At 35.7% G+C, this 18221-nt stretch overlaps 1 protein-coding gene across 5 annotated transcripts in view; it reads left to right on the top strand.

The window, feature by feature from the left end:
• Positions 1–18221, top strand: part of GSAP (gamma-secretase activating protein) — a 102383-nt gene that overhangs the window by 58534 nt on the left and 25628 nt on the right. For all 5 annotated transcript variants that reach the window (XR_012482418.1, XM_074268462.1, XM_074268459.1 and 2 more), the window contains 4 exons: positions 2182–2235; positions 14533–14661; positions 15427–15485; positions 16160–16191. Coding sequence is in view for 4 of the 5 variants with exons in the window: in XM_074268462.1 (XP_074124563.1) it covers positions 2182–2235; positions 14533–14661; positions 15427–15485; positions 16160–16191 (274 nt within the window). In the remaining variant the exon portion in view is untranslated. The remainder of the gene's footprint in view (positions 1–2181; positions 2236–14532; positions 14662–15426; positions 15486–16159; positions 16192–18221) is intronic.

Here is an 18221-nt window from a genome sequence, read left to right as displayed (position 1 = left end):
GGTTGTCATGAGATAATACATAGTAAGATGATATTTGTAAGGTGCTTTGCAGACCTTTAAGTGTTACATAAATACTAATTACTACTACTCTTATATTCCACAGCAGTCTTAGGGATAATAAGATTTGCTATCATTAGGTTTTGTTTTTATTCAGTCATTTAGTTTGTGTCTTATTGTTTGGTTGGGGATTTCTTGGCAAAGATACTAAAGTGGTTTGCCATTTCCTTCTCTGGTTCATTTTATAGATGAGGAAACTGAGACAAACAGGGTTAAGTATCTGAGGTCACATTTGAACTCAGGAAAACGAGTCTTTGTGACTCCAGGCCTGGCACTCTATTCATTGCACCAGCTAGCTGCTACTATCTTTAAATAAAAATGTTATAAATAATTTGAAACCATAGTGAGACTTTAATAACTTTTTTTAAAAAAAAGTTTTCCCTAGATAACTCTGGTAGAAGGAGTGACCAATTTTTTTTGTCTCCCTTTGGTACCTTAAACCACTATAATTTTTGTAATTGTTTGCCTTATTTGCATTTCCAAAATATAACAGTGATTGGAACATAGGTCCTTAAGAAATTGCTATTGATAGATCAATTAACTGACTTGTAAACTAGGATGCATTGCTTCTTCAGAATGTTGTGTGCCAGTAATATTAGTTGTGGATATTTAAGTTCCAATTGACAACTATTATTAGTGGTATATAATGTTTACTTACAAATGGTTTTTTCCATCTTTCATCAAAAACATTTTTAAACAAGTAGACTAAAATAGTTTTATAACATGTGATTAAAAATAATGTATATTTTTGGTGGATTTGAAATGAAGTATATTTTATAATAAACCTTTGATTGTGATTTTGTTTTAATTCTACTTAGCAGAATTTTATCACTTAGTCTCCCTAGGATTAACTTTCATGGTGTAATTGCTATGATAATGAGGTACTATCTATGTCTGAACAGTTCTTTACTTCAAGCATTATGGTAGAGGATGCTATAATATAAGAAGTCTTACCACTAATCATAGAGGGGATATGTGGCAGAATGATTGAGAGAGGACATGGGTTAAATTTTTATCTTTGCCTTTTATAATCTGTATATTCTTGAAGAATCTCTCTAGGTCTCATTTTTTTTCCTCTATAAAATAAGGGGGTAAGCTAGATTAGCTTTAAGGTATTTAAAGCATTTGGGTGGCCCAGTAGGTATATGCTAGAGGCCTGAACTTAAATCCAGTTTCAGATACTTACTATCTATGTTATTCTGCATAAGTCACTTAATTGTTTCTGCCTCAATTTTCTCTTTTATCAAATGAAGATAATTACAGCATCTATCTCCTGAGTTACTGTGAGGAGCAAATTTGACAATAACTATAAAACTCTTAGCAGAGAATATAGTAAGAACTAGATTGTTCTTGTTCTGTAAATTGTGTCCTATCTGGGATTTTCTTGGCAAAGGCATTAGAGTGGTTTGCCATTTCCTTCTATAACCCATTTTACAGATGAAGAAACAGATAACAGGGTCACACAACTAGTAAGTGTCTGAGGTTGTATTTGAATACAAATTCCATAAGGGCTTTGTAAATGTGTGCTGCTGCTGCTACTGCTGCTGTTACTACCACTTCTACTACTACTACTACTACTACTACTACTACTACTACTACTACTTCTTCTTAGTCAATATAAAATAACATAAATAAGATCAGAAAAGCAATTTTGAGAATCTTTATAGATAGAAAATACTTTCTCTTGATTTTATGGCTGTGTTTCCTGTATGCACAATTCTAAATCATTTGATGAGGAGAATGTAACTTGCTTCATTTCCTAATAATCTAAAAAAAATTGTATATACTGCTCCAACTCCCCCCCCCACATATATATATATATATATATATATATATATATATATATATATATATATATATATATATATATATATATATATATATATATATATATATATATGTATATGTATAGGAGAACATATCCTTGTCTGACCTCAGAGATAAATTATTTTCAGCATCTTCTGGGTAGAGATTAGAAAATTATATGATGTTTATTTAGCCTGAGTTTTGCTCAAAACAAATGGTACAGAGTCTCTCATCCATGAATGAAAAGCATTCCCTGCAACCTTCAACTTGTAGTGAGTTGGTGTCAATGGACATTTAACAATTTTTTTCTGACTATAGGAAATTCCAGGAATAACCTTGGTGACCGAAGAGATCTTATTACCTCGAATGAAGGTAAGATCCTGGTGGTGATCTGAAACATAAAGTGACTGATCTTGTCTCTTTTCAAGGTTAAAAATTAAAGGTTATAAGATGCTTAACAGGTATGGTAGAGGGCAGAATGAATGATGGAGAACTCCTTGCCCAGTTTGAATCGAGGAGTACCTACTGTATACAGCACTATAACCTTTTTTTTTTTAGACTATAAATAGTAATATCTGTTCCCACAATGACAAATGAAAGCCATCTTTAACATCCATTTTTTAAAAAATTTTGAATTCCAAATTCTATGCTTTACTCCTTTTTCTATCCTCTCCTTGAGACAGTAAGCAATACAGATTATATAACCATCATAACCTTTTTAAAAAGTTACTGTACTGAGGAGAGTTTCCTAAAATCAGAAGAGCTTAACTTGAATCATCAATTGCTAGCACTTATATAGCACTTATATTTATGTGATAGGCACTGTGCTAAACACTTTCCAATTATCATCTCTTTTTATCCTCACAAAAATCCTGGGAGGTAAGTACCATTAATGGATGAGGAAACACAGCTAGTAAGTTTCTGAGGTCAAATTTGAACTCAGGTAATCTTGACTTCAGGCCTGATGCTGTATCCACTGTGCCACCAAACTACTACTCTTAATTTTGTGGACATCTAGACTTTGCCAAAATAGTAAATATGCCAGTTTAACTTATCTTTATCAGCCTAACTTTCATAGCCATTTGCCCCTTTTGCTACGTTGGGCCACTCCTTTTTCCTATCTTTACATCCAATCAAATAATCAGAGACACTAAAAGAAGAGGAGTTGATACCCCTATAAATTTAAGCCTGATGTAAACTTCATGCTTGTTTCTTCTTTCTCTGCCCCACTTCCACGGCCATTTCCCACACGCCCACCTTAGAAACAATCACAGACACTCAGGTTAGGACCTATCAGCTCCCCTCTCATTTCAAGAGCAGCCTGTCAGTGCATTCAGAGATTGTAAATGTTGGCTTAAGATATGTTCTAATCATCTCGCACACCCCTTCCTGCCCATGAACTGCATCTATTCATGTCTCTGGAATCCAGTGGTTTCAGAAGGATTGTCAAGCACAATAGATAGAAGGAGGGAGTAGAGAAGGATATGTATGTAATTAAAAACTAGGGAGTATTTTAGCACAGTTTCCTTGAAGATCCTTTGTTGCTTTTGGCAGTGCCTCCTGTTAATTATAGGCTGGCATGTACTGGGAAATCTCAATTTCTGGCAGTAAGCAGCGCATGTCAGCTTACTGTGCTTTTCTTCCGTTATTGACTTTTTGATTCTTTTGGACACACTAATATTAGGACCAGGGACCAAGACAGCTGGCGGGAAAGCTGGGAAAGTGTTTTGAGGTCACTGTGATTGCAGTGGGGTGGGAAAAACAGCAGCTGGGGAAAGGGTTTTAGCGGTTATGATTTTTTGGTTTCCCAAGAGGGAAGTTTAATCATAGACAGAAAAAGCTATGTTTACTGGGCAGAAGTGTGGGGTAGCTGATTGCCCTACTATGGTGTGGGCTGTGAGAGGGAGTGGGGGAAGAGGGACAAAGAAGAAAAAATTTCGTTTAATAGTTTTCCTATTTCTTCAATGTATTTCTTTAACAAATGGACTAGTCCCTGCCTGAGAGGAAAAAAGCAAATTAAAAAAAAAAATTGTCTATTATGTTTCCCTTTGCCCACTCCCAGCTTTTTCCTTCCACCTTTTCCTACCTCTTTTTAAAATTTTTTTTCTCCCTTTTCTTCCTTTTTCATCTCATTCATTCTAAGAAAAAATAGGCTTTTTAAATCATTTAGCTCCAAATATTTTTAAATTATTTATTATTTTCTAACTTTTTATTCCCAAGTAAGACAAGCTACTAGTTATTTTTGTAGCTGAGGTAGATTTTAAGAGGTATGACCTCTCTTTACTTTCCTGTTTTAAGATAGTTAGGAACAGGATGGAAATTGGTACAGAGACTAGTCCCTGAGTCAGCACTGCTGGAGAGATTGTAACTGGATGCCTTCTCAATTAAAGTTGTCTGCCAGTCAGACTGGTAGTATCTAGATCTGGAGGTTTTTAGTCCTGGTGTCCCTTACCTACTTCCTCTATGCTAGGTGCTGACATTACTTTTCCTTAATACATCTTTAAAATGAAATGGCTGTACCTGAATGATCCTAAGGCCTCTTTCAGTTTTAAATCCATAGTATAGTTGCGTCTCTTTCTGAGTTATTTATTTATTTATTTTTACTTATAATTTGAAATGAATAAACACCAACTAAAACTAGCATATTCATGTTCCATAAAAGAACAGAAAGACTGTACATTAACCTTCAGATCTCTAGTGTGTATACATTGCTTTTCTTTCTTTTTCTCTCTTTCTCTTCCTTGTCTTCCTTCCTCCCTCTATCCCTCTCTTCCTTCCATCCTCCCTTCTTCCCTCTTTTCTTTTCTTCCATCCTCCCTTCTTCTTTTTTCTTTTTTGCTTGCTTTCTTGCTTGCTTTCTTTCCCCCTCTCTCCCTTCCATCTTTCCTTCCTTCCTTCCTTTCCTCCTTTCCTCCCTTTCTCCCTTCCTCTCTCCCTCCCTCTCTTCCTCCCTTCCTCCCTCCTTCCCTCCCTCCCTCCCTCCCTCCTTCTCTCCCTCCCTTCCTCCCTCCCTGCCTCCCTCTCTCCCTTCCTCCCTCCCTCCCTCCCTCCCTCCCTCCCTCCCTCCCTCCCTCCCTCCCTCCCTTCCTTCCTTCCTTCCTTCCTTCCTTCCTTCCTTCCTTCCTTCCTTCCTTCCTTCCTTCCTTCCTTCCTTCCTTCCTTCCTTCCTTCCTTCCTTCCTTCCTTCCTTCCTTCCTTCCTTCCTTCCTTCCTTCCTTCCTTCCTTCCTTCCTTCCTTCCTCCCTTCCTTCCTTCCTTCCTTCTTGACACTCTTCCCCCTTTCTCTTTCATATTCTTTCTTAACTTGACTTTTATAAAATTGTTCTGTTCTAGTTCTTCTACTTGTCTTATTCTCCCTTTTCTGTAGTTTAAACATCAAACAAGATAATATTTTTAAAGCACTCAGCATCTCAGCATATAGTAGACACTTAATAAATGTTTGTTCCCTTCCATTCATACATATACCACCCTCTAAGTTTTAATGTCCTCTAAACTCGATCTTGAACCCAGGCTCCAGCTAATCTAGATTACTGGCTATTGCTTAAACACATTCTGAGATTTTTTTTGCCTCTATGCCTTGGCTCATACCCCGCCTTCCTCCCCCCCCCCTCCCAATAGAATCATAGGCTTATATTAGACCTTAGAAGCCATTGAGTTTGACTGTATTGTTATACAGATGAGGAAACTGAGACACAGAAAAATTAAACAGCTTGTCTGGAGTCACACAGCTATTTAAATATCTGAAGCAAAATTTGAATTCTGATCTTCCTGACTCTAGCCTTATTATCCAGAACTCTCTACTAATGAAACTTAGCTGGCTTTTCTTTATCTAAAATTTACTCCTATGCCACCATCTCCTTCTGAAATAAAGCAAGCACATTAAACTTTAGTTCATCCTCCTCATTTTATTGATGATACGATGGAGACCCCGATAGTAGATCTTAGTTAATTAAGATTATTCAGCTAGATGGTGACAAAAGAAGTCTACAATCCAGGACTTCTTTCCTTGATACCATGTCAGCTCCCTATATATATATATATATATAAATGGTTTCCAGACTAGGATGGTTTTCTTCCCTTTTACAGACTAACAACCAAGATTTAGGATATGTGGGATTTTTCAGACATCACAAATGATTTTGGGGATGAACCAGTATGGTGCAGAGAAAAGTGTGCTTTGCTGGCTTTGGAGATAGAAGGTGTGTGTATTCTATCATTTACTGTTTATAAGTTCCTTAAAGGTAGGGATTGCTTTTTGCCTTTTTTTTTTATATCTCTAGCTCGTAGCACAATGTTTGGCATTTTTTGTTGTTGTTTCAATTGTTTGTGACCCCAATTAGAGTTTTCTTGGCAAAGATGCTGGAGTGGTTTGTGTCTTTCTCCAGCTCATTTTATAGATGAGGAAACTGAGGCAAACTGAGTTAAGTGATTAGGATCATACAGCTAGGGAGTGTCTGAGGCCATGGTTGAACTCAGAAGCTGAGTCTTCCTGACTCCAGATCTGGCACTCTCTCTACTGTACCGCCTGCCTGGCACATAGTAAGTGCTTAATAAATATCTATTAAGTTAAATAAATGTCTATTAAAATTTAAAAAAAATGTTTACTTTGGCAAGCGACTTTACCTCTTTGATATTCAGTGCCCTAATGTGTAAAATAAAAGTCTTGGATCAAATAACCTATCAGGTATTTTCCAAAACATCTCTGTAATTTATTGGTACATTAGTTCCACAACACTGGGTGTAGACAAATCTCTTCTTGAAGGAGCTTAACAAAGCAATGAAGGGAAAAATAAAACAAACGAGCAAACAAAAAAAAAGATGAAGTGAAGAACTGATGAGTTTATAGAGCATGTATCTTATTCTGTGTTGACATTTTCCCCCCCTTTCTGTTCCTTGCTTCATGTCTTAGGAACCCTGGTAGAAGAGGACCTCTCCTTTTCTTAGGGAAATATTCTAATGATTCATGGCCAGATGGATTTTCCTCTCCTGATTTTGCAGAGACCTCTACTGGCCTTCTCCTGACATCTCCATGGCTTCTTTTCTGGGAGTTTTTTCTCTAATTCATTTTTACAATGAGGTTATTAGCCTCTGGCATAGTTAATTTACTAGCCTTTTTGTTAAATTAGTAAAATTTATGACCCCTTGGCCTTGTATTGAATTTCTAACTTTCTCTTTCCTAACACCTTAATTCTCTAGAAGCTTTGGTCTAATGAATAACCATACCTTTAGGCCAATTTCCTTGAGCTGATAAATTATTTCTCAGGTTTCCTCCCCTCCTGCCATTGGAGCAACTTTCCCATAATCTCACTTTCCATTTTAGGTGACCACTATTTATGTGACTTCATCATAACAATGATCTAGCACCCAGCACAGAGTTTGACATTTTTTGTTGTTCAACATTGTACATCTTGTGCATGCTTCCCCATAAATCTTCCATTGTAGTAAAAACAGAGGCACAAAGAGACTGATACTTGAAAAGGCTGAGGCTTAAGGCCAAAAGAGAAGAAAAATCCCAGTTTTAATTTTTTTAAATTATTATTTCTTAACATCTTGCAGCCTCCATTAAGTCTTGGCTGAAGACATAACACGTGCATTTAGCACTTAAAATTGAGAAATGTAAACAGTATCATGTCTCTAATAGTAGTACCAGGTAATAGCTACATTTATGTAGTTCCTTTATTTTTGCAGCTTGCTTTCCATGTGATCTCATTTGATCCTCACAACAATTCAATGAGTTAGGTACCATTATTATCCTTATTTAAAAATGAGGAAATTGAGATTGGGAAAGATTAAGTGATTTGCTCAGGGGTGCACACACACCCACACACCCACACACACACACCTGAAGTCCAACATTTTAATGGGCTACCTAGTTGCTCTAAATCTACAATAATCAACTGCAAAGTGGGCTTTTTAAAGAATAGGATATAGTGGAGCATACCTGTAATCCTTGCCACTTTGGAAGGCTAAGGCTGAGGGATCACTTGAGCTTGACGGTTTTGAGCTGCAGCAGGCTCAAAGCCAATTATGTGTCTACATTAAGTCTGGCACCAGTATGGTGAACTCAAATCAAGTGACTATTGGGCCACTTAAGGAGAAGTGAACAGATCTAGATCTGAAAAAAAGAAGCAGGTCAAAACTTATTTTCTGATCAATAGTTGAATCAGGCCTGTGAATGACCATCCTAAGGACATCCACCTTAAAAGAAATGGTAGTTTTGGAGTATAAAGCTATATAAAATTAGTTTTTATCATTCTGAAGCTTTATAGTTAAGCAGATATGCCTTTATAATGGCTTTTCTGGAACACGGTGAAGGTGCTATTTATATATGACCATAAACTGTCACCCTTATTCTAACCACTGCAATAATACTGGCATAAAGTGGCCTCAATAGCATCAAGGCCCCACAGAAGACCAACTTGTTTCTTTCTAGAGGATAGATGTCTCTGTGCAGAGGAGCTCAGATTAATACGGTGTACTTCTTTTATATGAGACATACTTTTTAATTTTTTTTTTAAATCTGTCTGTATTGGGAGATAAGAAAGTCAGCCTGTTTATAAATGTCACAAATAATAGCTACTTCTGAGATAAATCAGTGATTTTAAAGTCCACTGACTAGCAAGATTGGATCAGTGTTTCAACTTTGCCAACTCTTTCTTTGGGCACAGAATCAAACCGTTCTTTCTAGGCAGGCTCCCTTCTCTACAGGAGTTTCTCAGTTAATCAGAAGATATTTTTGCTGCCAACATGCCTTTTAGAGATGAAAGGTAGATGTTTTCTCCTGGCACTAATTAGAAATGAGCACTATATAAAAATTGTGAAGAGGATCTGGCAATCCAATTCCTCCAAGAGAATCAAGATTTTAATTTAACTCTTTGACTAAATGAATATTTGAGAATGCATTAAGTATTGATTAGGAATAGACTAGTTAGGTCACACAGTGGATAGAATGCTGGACAAATCTGAGTTCAAATCTGGTCTTGGACTCTAGCTGTGTGACCCTGGCAAGTCACTTAACCCTGTTTGCCTCAGTTTTCTCATCTGTAAAATGAGCTAGAAAAGAAAATGGCAAACCACTCCAGTATTTTTGTCAAGAAAATCCAAAATTGGGCCAAAAGACACAATTGAAAAACAACAACAATAAATAGGTATTGATATGTTACCCATATAATTTTTTGTAGTAGTAGAAGGGGCTTAATCTTAATTTCCTGGGGTGCTTGACAGGATATGAAAAAGGAATTGCATCCCAGTTCTGAGGCTACCCCTCTATCTACTATACCATATATGTCTATCTAATCTTATGAGAAAACTGAGATGTTTTTAAACTAAGCAGAAAGACTTTGAATCCCTACTCTTCTTTCCTTCATATCTGTTTCAAAATTTCCTGACTCTAGTAAGCTTTTCTTAATTATCTTCACCCTGCTCTGATTACTTCTGGACTTCACTTTTTTTTTTTTTTTTCTCAGAATTGAGGCATTTAATTGGCATTATCTTCATGGGTTTATTCCCTTCTAATACATAATATATATAGTAAGTTTGTATAGTCAATTAGAAACCAAATTTCCTTTGGCCAGGGAACATAGGTTCTCTTTCTTTTGTGTCCCTGACTTAGGGCATACTGAAGATAATTTTAAAAATTGGTTATATTTTGAGTTTTATGTGAATCTAGTATTCACCTTAACCTAGGTAGGATATGGTGATTACTGCTACTGGATAGCATATGAGGAATTTTTCATTGCCCCAAAATCTTAAATATTCAAAATCCGCCTTCAAAATCTTAAGTATTCAAGATCCTGCTCAAACCAGTTTTCAAGAGTCTCCCATTGCTTCAAATTTGTAATTCCTTTCTCCAGTTTAGCTGGTTTCTTCAGTTCTTTGACTATCATGTTTCTGAACCTTTCTTCATAATAGGTTTTCCCTTCCTTGCCACAACCTAAGATGCCCTCTTCTCTCTTTTTATCTTTTCTAAATCCTACTAATTCTTCAACAGCCAGAACAAGTATCATATCTCACATGAAGTCTTCTGGTCTTCTACCCTACAATTGCCCTCTCCCTCTCCCTCTCCCTCTCTCTCTCCCTCTCCCTCTCCCTCTCTCTCTCCCTCTCTCTCTCCCTCTCCCTTTCCCTCTCCTTTTTCCTCTCCCTCTCCCTCTCTTTCTCCTTCTCCCTCTCCCTCTTTCTCTATCCCTGGCTCCCTTCCTCCTTCCCTTCCCTCTCTCTCCTCTTTCTTCTCCCCCCTCTCTTTATCTCCCTCTCTGTCTCTTCTTTCTGACTCTCTCTGTGTCTTTCTCTTTCTGTCTCTTTCTATGTATGTGTATATGTGTGTGTTTTTGTCTCTCTCTGTCTGTCTTTCCCTCTCTTTCTTTCACTCCCTCTCCACCCTTCTGTCTTTGTCTCCCTTTCTTCTCTCTTTATCTCTGTCTCGGTCTCTCCTCTTCTCTCTTCATCTTTCTTTCTCTTTCTCTGTCTCTCTGTTTCTGTTTCTCCCTCTCTTTCCCTTTCTTTGTCTTTCTCTCTCTCTTCTCTTTCTCTCTTCCCCTTTCTTCACCTCTCTCTCTTTCTCTCTCTGTCTCTTTCTTTTCCCCTTTCCTTCCCTTCTCTCTTCCTCTCTCCCCTTCCATGCATCTTTCCTCCCTCCCTGCATACTTTCCCATTCATATAACAGTTATTAACAACAACACTCAATTGGCAATTGGTATTTTAACACCTTCTAGTATCTACTATTCACACCTCTGTATCATTTATTTCATTCCAATAATTCACCCTTTACCTTTTTTTCCTGTTACTTGGTTGAGAATAACACCCTAAGAAAATGGGAGTTTTAGATAGGAACTAGAAAAGATGATTTTGGAACATGAAGTACTTCTTAGATATGCACCATTTGTTCTTTGTGCAGTTAGAAGCACTAGTTCTAGTAGGTAAAAGCCATGTGACAGGGTCCCAAAAATGAAGATACAAATACTGAATATGATATGGGAGAAAGATCACTACATTTGAAGTCATCAATCCTAGACGCTAATCCTGCCTTCCATTTACTATCTATATAATTTTGGGCAAGCACTTTTACCTCTGTAGACCTTACTTCCTTCATCAATATAATGGGATAGATGAATAATATGATGCATAAGATCTCTTTCTGCTCCAAATATGGTCAGTACTATTTATCTTTAATAGATCATAAGTAATAATTTGTCCTCAGAAGAGTTACCCTAACTGACCACTAGATGTCAGGTCATTACCACTTAATTATTTTATATTCCAGGTTTATAAATTCTATTTTACCCACCCACTCCTGAAGTGACTTCTTTTCCCAGCAAAGGAAGTGCCACAGTAATAGATTACCATTGATGAGTTAGTTTTTTTCCCCATTAGTGCAATATTTCCATTCAAAAAACATTTATTCAATTCTCACTGTATGGGATACACTGTTTTAATTATACCTTGGGAAAGAAGCAGGGAAATGAGGAAGAAATGTAGGATGAATCATAATAGATTTGTTTAGAATTCACAGGCAAGGAAAGATGAAGGAAAGGTAATCCGCAGAATCATGGTTAAAATCAGATGTTCCAAATTACCATGCTAGATCGTGTCTACAATCTCTTTGATAAATGTTTGTTAGTGGAGTGTATGTCAGGGTTCTGAAATTACAGGTTGCAATAGTATGATTTTAGAATGTTCTATGGAGGCTCCATTGTGATTCGAAAAACTCTTGGACTATGAATTGAAACCAGGTTTAAATCCAACTCTAGCTCTTGTTAGCTATGTCACCTGGCCTTTCAGAGCCTCTGTTTTCTCATCTGTAAAGTGAGAGTAATAATATTGAACTATGTACTTCACAGAGTTTTGAGAAAAATCTTTTACAAACTCTAAAACACTTTACAATGTGAATTATGATGATAGCTAATGGTGTTTCTCTACTAACAGTGTATAGACTATCCTTTCTCAGGGAATTCTTGAATCCTTTCAAGACTCAGTTCAAGGGCCATCTCTTCTTGATACCTCTCCTCCTGCTTCCCTCTACATTTCCTCTCCCACACAGACACATTGTTTTTTGCATTCACTGTGATACATTTTGTATCTGTGGTTTCCCATCAATAAAATGTAAATTTCTTGAGGAGAGGAATAGTTGTGCTTTTGAATTTGTAATTCCAGCACAGTACCTGGCACATGATAGCCACTCAATACATTATATTTTATCCTATAATTTTAAGAGACTATATTATAAAATATCCAGGAAAAGAGATTTTTGCCTTGTGCTATTTTTGTTTACATTATTCATGTGCTCCATTCTGTCTTAAAATGAAGCCAGGAATATGAGTTCAATCCCCACAAGGAGCAATTATCTTCAGTCAGTTCCATGGTCACAGATTGTATGAACTGTAAACACTAGCCAGAAAGTTCATAAATGCAAGCTATCAGTCACGAGGGTATCTGGACAAGGAAGTGTGAATAGAATGCACATCTTTCACTATGAATAGGAAAAAAATACTCTATTGTCATTGTGTTAGTATAGGAAGACAGCATGTATTTTCATGATTGTCATAGCCCTCAAATTATTAAATGAATTTTTTTCTTGCTCTAATATTTTCTCTTGAAATATCCAAAATTTAAGTACCAGAATAGTAGATGCTTAAATGTTAATAGGATTTAAAGTATAAAAAGGATTCTAAAGATCATTTAGTAAAATGTACTTTAAAGATTTAAATTGAATAATTTTAAAGTCCATTTTAACGATGGAAAAAATGGAGCTCCTCTCAAAGTTATATGACTTGCTCAATTAAAAGCTGGAATTCCAACCTAAATCTTTCTTTCTTTTTTTTTTTTAATTTTATTTATTTATAATTTTTTGACAGTATATATGCATGAGTAATTTTTTAAAAAACATTATCCCTTGTATTCATTTTTCCAAATTATCCCCTCCCTCCCTCTACTCCCTCCCCTAAATGACAGGCAATCCCATACATTTTACATGTGTTATAATATAACCTAGATACAATATATGTGTATAAATCCAATTTTCTTGTTGCACGTTAAGTATTAGATTCCGAAGGTGTAAGTAACCTGGGTAGATAGACAGTAGTGCTAACAATTTACATTCAATTCCCAGTGTTCCTTCTCTGGGTGTAGTTATTTCTGTCCATCATTGATCAGCTGGAAGTGAGTTGGATCTTCTTTATGTTGAAGATATCCACTTCTGTCAGAATACATCTTCATACAGCATTGAAGTGTACAGTGATCTTCTGGTTCTATTCATTTCACTCAGCATCACCAACCTAAATCTAATAATTTCAAATATAATGTTCTTCCCACTGAACTACATTGTCCCAAAAATGCATTTGTACTTTGTTTTTCCATTCTGCTTTGATGTATTGCTTGGTGACTACGAGACTATTTTAATTTACTTTTTATGTTTAAGTCCTAGCTCTAACTTGTTAGCTATGTCTGGCTTTTGGAAAAAAAAAAAAGCTTAATGGATAAAATAAATCCTAAAAAGTCACAACTTTGCATAACATTCTTTTGTGACTTTAAAAGTTATGGATTGGGGCATATCATGAGACACAGAAATCCATAGTGAAGGACCATGATGATGTAGAAAGCAAAAGAACTTAGAAACATAAGATCAAATCTTAGATCTGGTGTAAGCCATAGGCAAATTACTGAACCTTACAGTGCCTCAATTTCCTCAGCTTTAAAATGGAAATAATGATACTTAATAATACCTACCCCACAGGGGAATGCTGCTTTGTAAACTAAATATTGCTATTTATGAATAACTACTATTATCACCCCTGCCATGGAAATGAAGCCTTAATTTAAGCTTCCCTGCTTAGTCATAAATTATTAGGCTATGAGTATAAAAGTCTCAGGTTATTCACTATATATAAAAATGAGAGCTCTGGATTATGAGATGGAAAGAAAATGAAGGAGGTTATTTTTTTTTTTTAAGTTTTAGAGTCATTATGCAGGTCTGAGAGTTAATCTGTTAGCTCAGACATTAAAAGAACCAACAATATTGTGTGCTTTAATTTCCTTAGCTCTGGAAAGTTTGGGTTAGATTAGGGGTTCTTAATCTATTTTTATATCATGGTTCCTTTTGTTAGTCTGATTAAATTGATGAATAATGTTTTTAAATGCACAAAATAAACCATATCAGATTGTAAAGGAAACCAACTCTGTTAAATATAGTTATCACAATAAAAAAAATTCACGGACCCTATGTTAAGCATTTTACCAACCCCTTCAAATTCAAATTCTAGGATTGTATATTCTTACAAGGCTTCACAACATTAAGTAGGCATGATATGAAGAATTTTGAAAAATATATGGGCAAGAATAGCACAAGAATTGAATTGGTGAAAGTAGCACCCTCACTAATGAAATCAAAGTGCAGCAGAGGGACAGAGTAGCAAAACATTCCAACTTAGAGTACCATCATGTGTCAGGTAAAGAATAAATTCTTTATTGCTTCTGTATGTGTGTTGACTGGTACATCACAGGCACTTGATAAATACTTGTTAATTGACCAATTGATACTTCTGTGTTTTAGTTTTATCTCTCTTAGCTTATGTAGTAGAAGCCTTAATTGCTTATCTTTATTTTTTATTAATAAGAATTAGGGGAACACCTGGACCTAATTTTGAGCTATGTTTATGTCTTTATATTTTACAGGTACAAAGCTTTAAGGGCTACTGGGAAAAACTGAACTCCAATTTGGAATATGTCAAATGTACTAAACCACATTTACAGTATAGCAACAATGTGGTTAGGAGAGAGTGGAGAAACTTAATTTCAGAGGAGGTATGTAAGGTCAATGAAATCTTTGAGTAGCAGTCCTATATTAACACAAAACAGAAGATGAAAATATATCTTTAGAGTTAGAAGAGCTTTAAAAACATTTTCCCTTGTCCATTCAATTTGCTAATGAGGAAGCTGTAGCCCAGTTTGGGATTACATTACCCAAGATTGCAATGTCAATGGCAGAGCTGGGATTAGAACCCAATCTTTCCAATAGTCCATGCTGCTCCTGGAGGCTAAGGGATATGGGACTATGGGGTGCTGTGCATATCCTTAGATGAGATTTCTAAAATTAAAATTCCCCTACTGGTGGGAGGTAATGGTCAGCTAGGTGAAACAATGAATAGAGCATTGGACCTGAAGTCAGGAAGACGAGTTTAAATATAGCCTCTGATACTTAGTAATTATGAGATCCTGGGAAAATCACTTAACTTTTAAAGTCCATTTGCTTGCCTCAGTTTCCTCAACTGTAAAATGAGAATAATAATAGCACCTACTTTCCAGGAGTGTTGTGTATCTCAACTGAGACAGCATTTGTAAAGCATTTAGCATGATGCTTGGCACATTCTATACATTATATGAATGCTTTTTTTTTTTTTAATATAAATCAATTATCCTTGCTTATTCTCAAACTCATTGTTCCAGCTTTGGGGGACTAAACAAATAGCCATTTCCCCCTCATTTTTGGGACACCTTATTATAAATATGAAAGTTATCCACTATCCATATGACTTTTACCTTTCACTTCTTTAACATATCTCATTCCAGAAAAGGGGAAAAAGAAGATCTACTGTATATTTCAGGAACATTCTTGAGAATGCTGTAAAGTAAGTTAACCCTATGTATTATCATCTATATTTAATAAGCCAGATGTCATTCTTTGAAATAACTTTACTGAATCAGGCTAACAATAGATGATTGAGATAGCTCTTTCTTCAATTGTGTATACTCAGCACCATAGTCCATTAATTGCATTTATGAATCTGGATCTTATTATAAAAGAAGGTAATTTTGGGTGGGAAGAAGGTAGCTATAATAAGGAGAATGCTAAGAAAGTATTTATATGTTAAGCCTTGTTAACCTTCACTTGTCCCCTACCAGTAATAGGTAGGCTTTGAGATTGCTACAGCAAGCTTGACCTTACTTTGAAGGTTTAATTAGTATAATTTCTACTCGTCTCATGGGGATAGAAGTGTAGGCCAAATTCTGGCCTCTCTTCTATCTTTTGTTTCTATTCTCTCTAATAGATGAGATGTATAATTGTTATAAATTGCTACAGAGGTTTAAAATGAAAAAATGTTAGGTGATTTTATAATTGTTTGTCACTTTTTTGGCCAAGTTAAGCTCTTGGCAGATAAGAGAGCAATTTCTACCATACTCTTTAGAATTTGAGATATTTAAGTAGTAATTGTTTTGTGTAATATTAGAGCCTTCCCTTTTTTTCTCTTAATGCTCATATTTGTGAATAACATGAGTCAATTTTTCTCCATTTCCAACCTAGGGTAATTTCCAACTTAGAAGCATGGACAGTAGGTAAGAAAAGACCTGAATTAATACTTAACTTTTAGCTAGTAAGAAAGGTTCTCCTGAGGTTTCATTTTTTCTCTCCTATTAGTGGAGAGAAGAGGAAAATCTATGTAGAATTCATTCTGGGCTCTCCTATTTATATTCCTTTGTGGAATCTCAGTGAATCTAAAAGATGACCATTTGGCCCTTTATCTAAATAGTAAAATCAGTACTAATTTTGTGAATTATTTATATAGGACACAATGTTAGAATAAATGACTTTACAATGAGCAATTAATTCCTTTTTTTAAATAATTTTTTTCCACAGTCAATTCCACAAGAACTTATACTTAGCTAGATTTGTGATCTGTCCTAGGAGAGTAAATGTTTATGATGAGAAATCATTCTCTTTACATCTTTTCATCTTATGCAATTCTTAGATAAATAAAGATTAAGTGCTTACTGCATATCAGGCACTGTGCTAAGTGCTGGGAATATAAAAACAATACAAACAAATTGGTCCCAGATTTCCAAAAGTCCAGATTTTAATGTAGGAAGACAACACATAAAGGGAAGGTGGATAGTAGATGAGAGAAATGGGGTACTCTTATGGGGAATTATAAGAGTATGGAGGTGATGCTGACCAAAGAATAGGTCCAGGAAGGAAGGAAGCAGTATGGTTGGGACTTCTGAGAATACAGAGGTTCTGGACAAGGATTCACTAATCATTGAGTAAGCCACTGGGTGACATCTTTCCCTTCTGTAGAAGATCCCTCCAAAATGCTGGAGGTCTTCCTTTGATACTTCCGTGTTTTAGGGGTTCAATTTCTTTTTTTTTTCACTCTTACTCTATGACTGGACCACCTCCTTATTTAGTTATGAGTTCCTTGAGAATATATTTCATTCAACTTGCAAATATATCAAGATTAGTAACATTTTGTTGCCAACTTTAAATCATGTACTCACTATGAATGAATAAATAAAGCATGTATTAAGCACTTACTGTAGGCAAAATACTGGGTTATGTTCTAAGGGTACAAATAGAGAAGCAAGACTATCCCTGCCCTCATCCTAATGCACCTTCTCATTTCCTTTTGGGTCAGATTGTAATATTCTATAATTTACAGCCATTTAGCAGCATTGAGAAAATAGCAATATTAGAGAGATTGGGCTTTTGTACTAGTAAGGGTCTGGAAAGCATTGAAAGTATTAAGATTTTCCAAACAGAGTTTAGCAAATCTCTTCTACTCACTTCTGGGGCTAGTTGTCTGTCTATCTGCAGGATCTACGTAAAATATATGCATGTTGTTTTCACCCAGTGGAGTTGTCTCTATAGTTGCAAGATAAGTTTTCCATCTTTTTTGATTTTCCACTGTGGATGTTGGGTCACTTTCTGACTTTTATAGATTTTTTACTAAAGTGTATTCAGGGCATTAATCCAATTAGTACAATGGCAAACATGGATGATCCATGAAAAAATGTTATATTTTACTCATGCCAATTATCCAAATAATTTTAAATGGGATTTTATGATTTTTAGGTGAGGATTTGTTATACTATATTAATGTTATTAGTGTGAAATTGGCAGGCAGCTAGGTAGTGGAGTAGGATTGAGTACCAAGCTTGGAGTCAAGAAAATAAGTCTTCTTGAGTTCAAATTCACCCTTAGGCAGTTACTAGCTATGTGACAGTAGGCAAGTCATTTAGTCCTATTTACCTTAGTTTCCTTATCTGTAAAATGAGCTGGAGAAGAAAATGGTGCTCTAGTGTCTTTGCTTTAATATCTTTGCCAAGAAAACCCCAAATGGGGTCATAAAGAATTGGACTCGACTTAAATGACTGAATTATCACCATAAATGAACTTGGTTGACTGGGCCAATCTCGTAGAGGCCTGCTTCTAACACCAGTGTGCACGTAAGGAAGTCATTTACTCCTGGGATCTTATTTCTCTAGGTATACAATGGTTAGCTTTCCTTCTTTGCTCAGCATCAGTTAGTATAAATCTTCTATCTTCTCTGTATTCTTCACATTCATTATTTCTCATAGTACACTACATT

The sequence above is a fragment of the Sminthopsis crassicaudata genome, chromosome 5, assembly GCF_048593235.1.
Source record: "Sminthopsis crassicaudata isolate SCR6 chromosome 5, ASM4859323v1, whole genome shotgun sequence".
NCBI classification, from domain to species: domain Eukaryota; kingdom Metazoa; phylum Chordata; class Mammalia; order Dasyuromorphia; family Dasyuridae; genus Sminthopsis; species Sminthopsis crassicaudata.
This window is presented reverse-complemented; position numbering and strand designations above follow the sequence as displayed.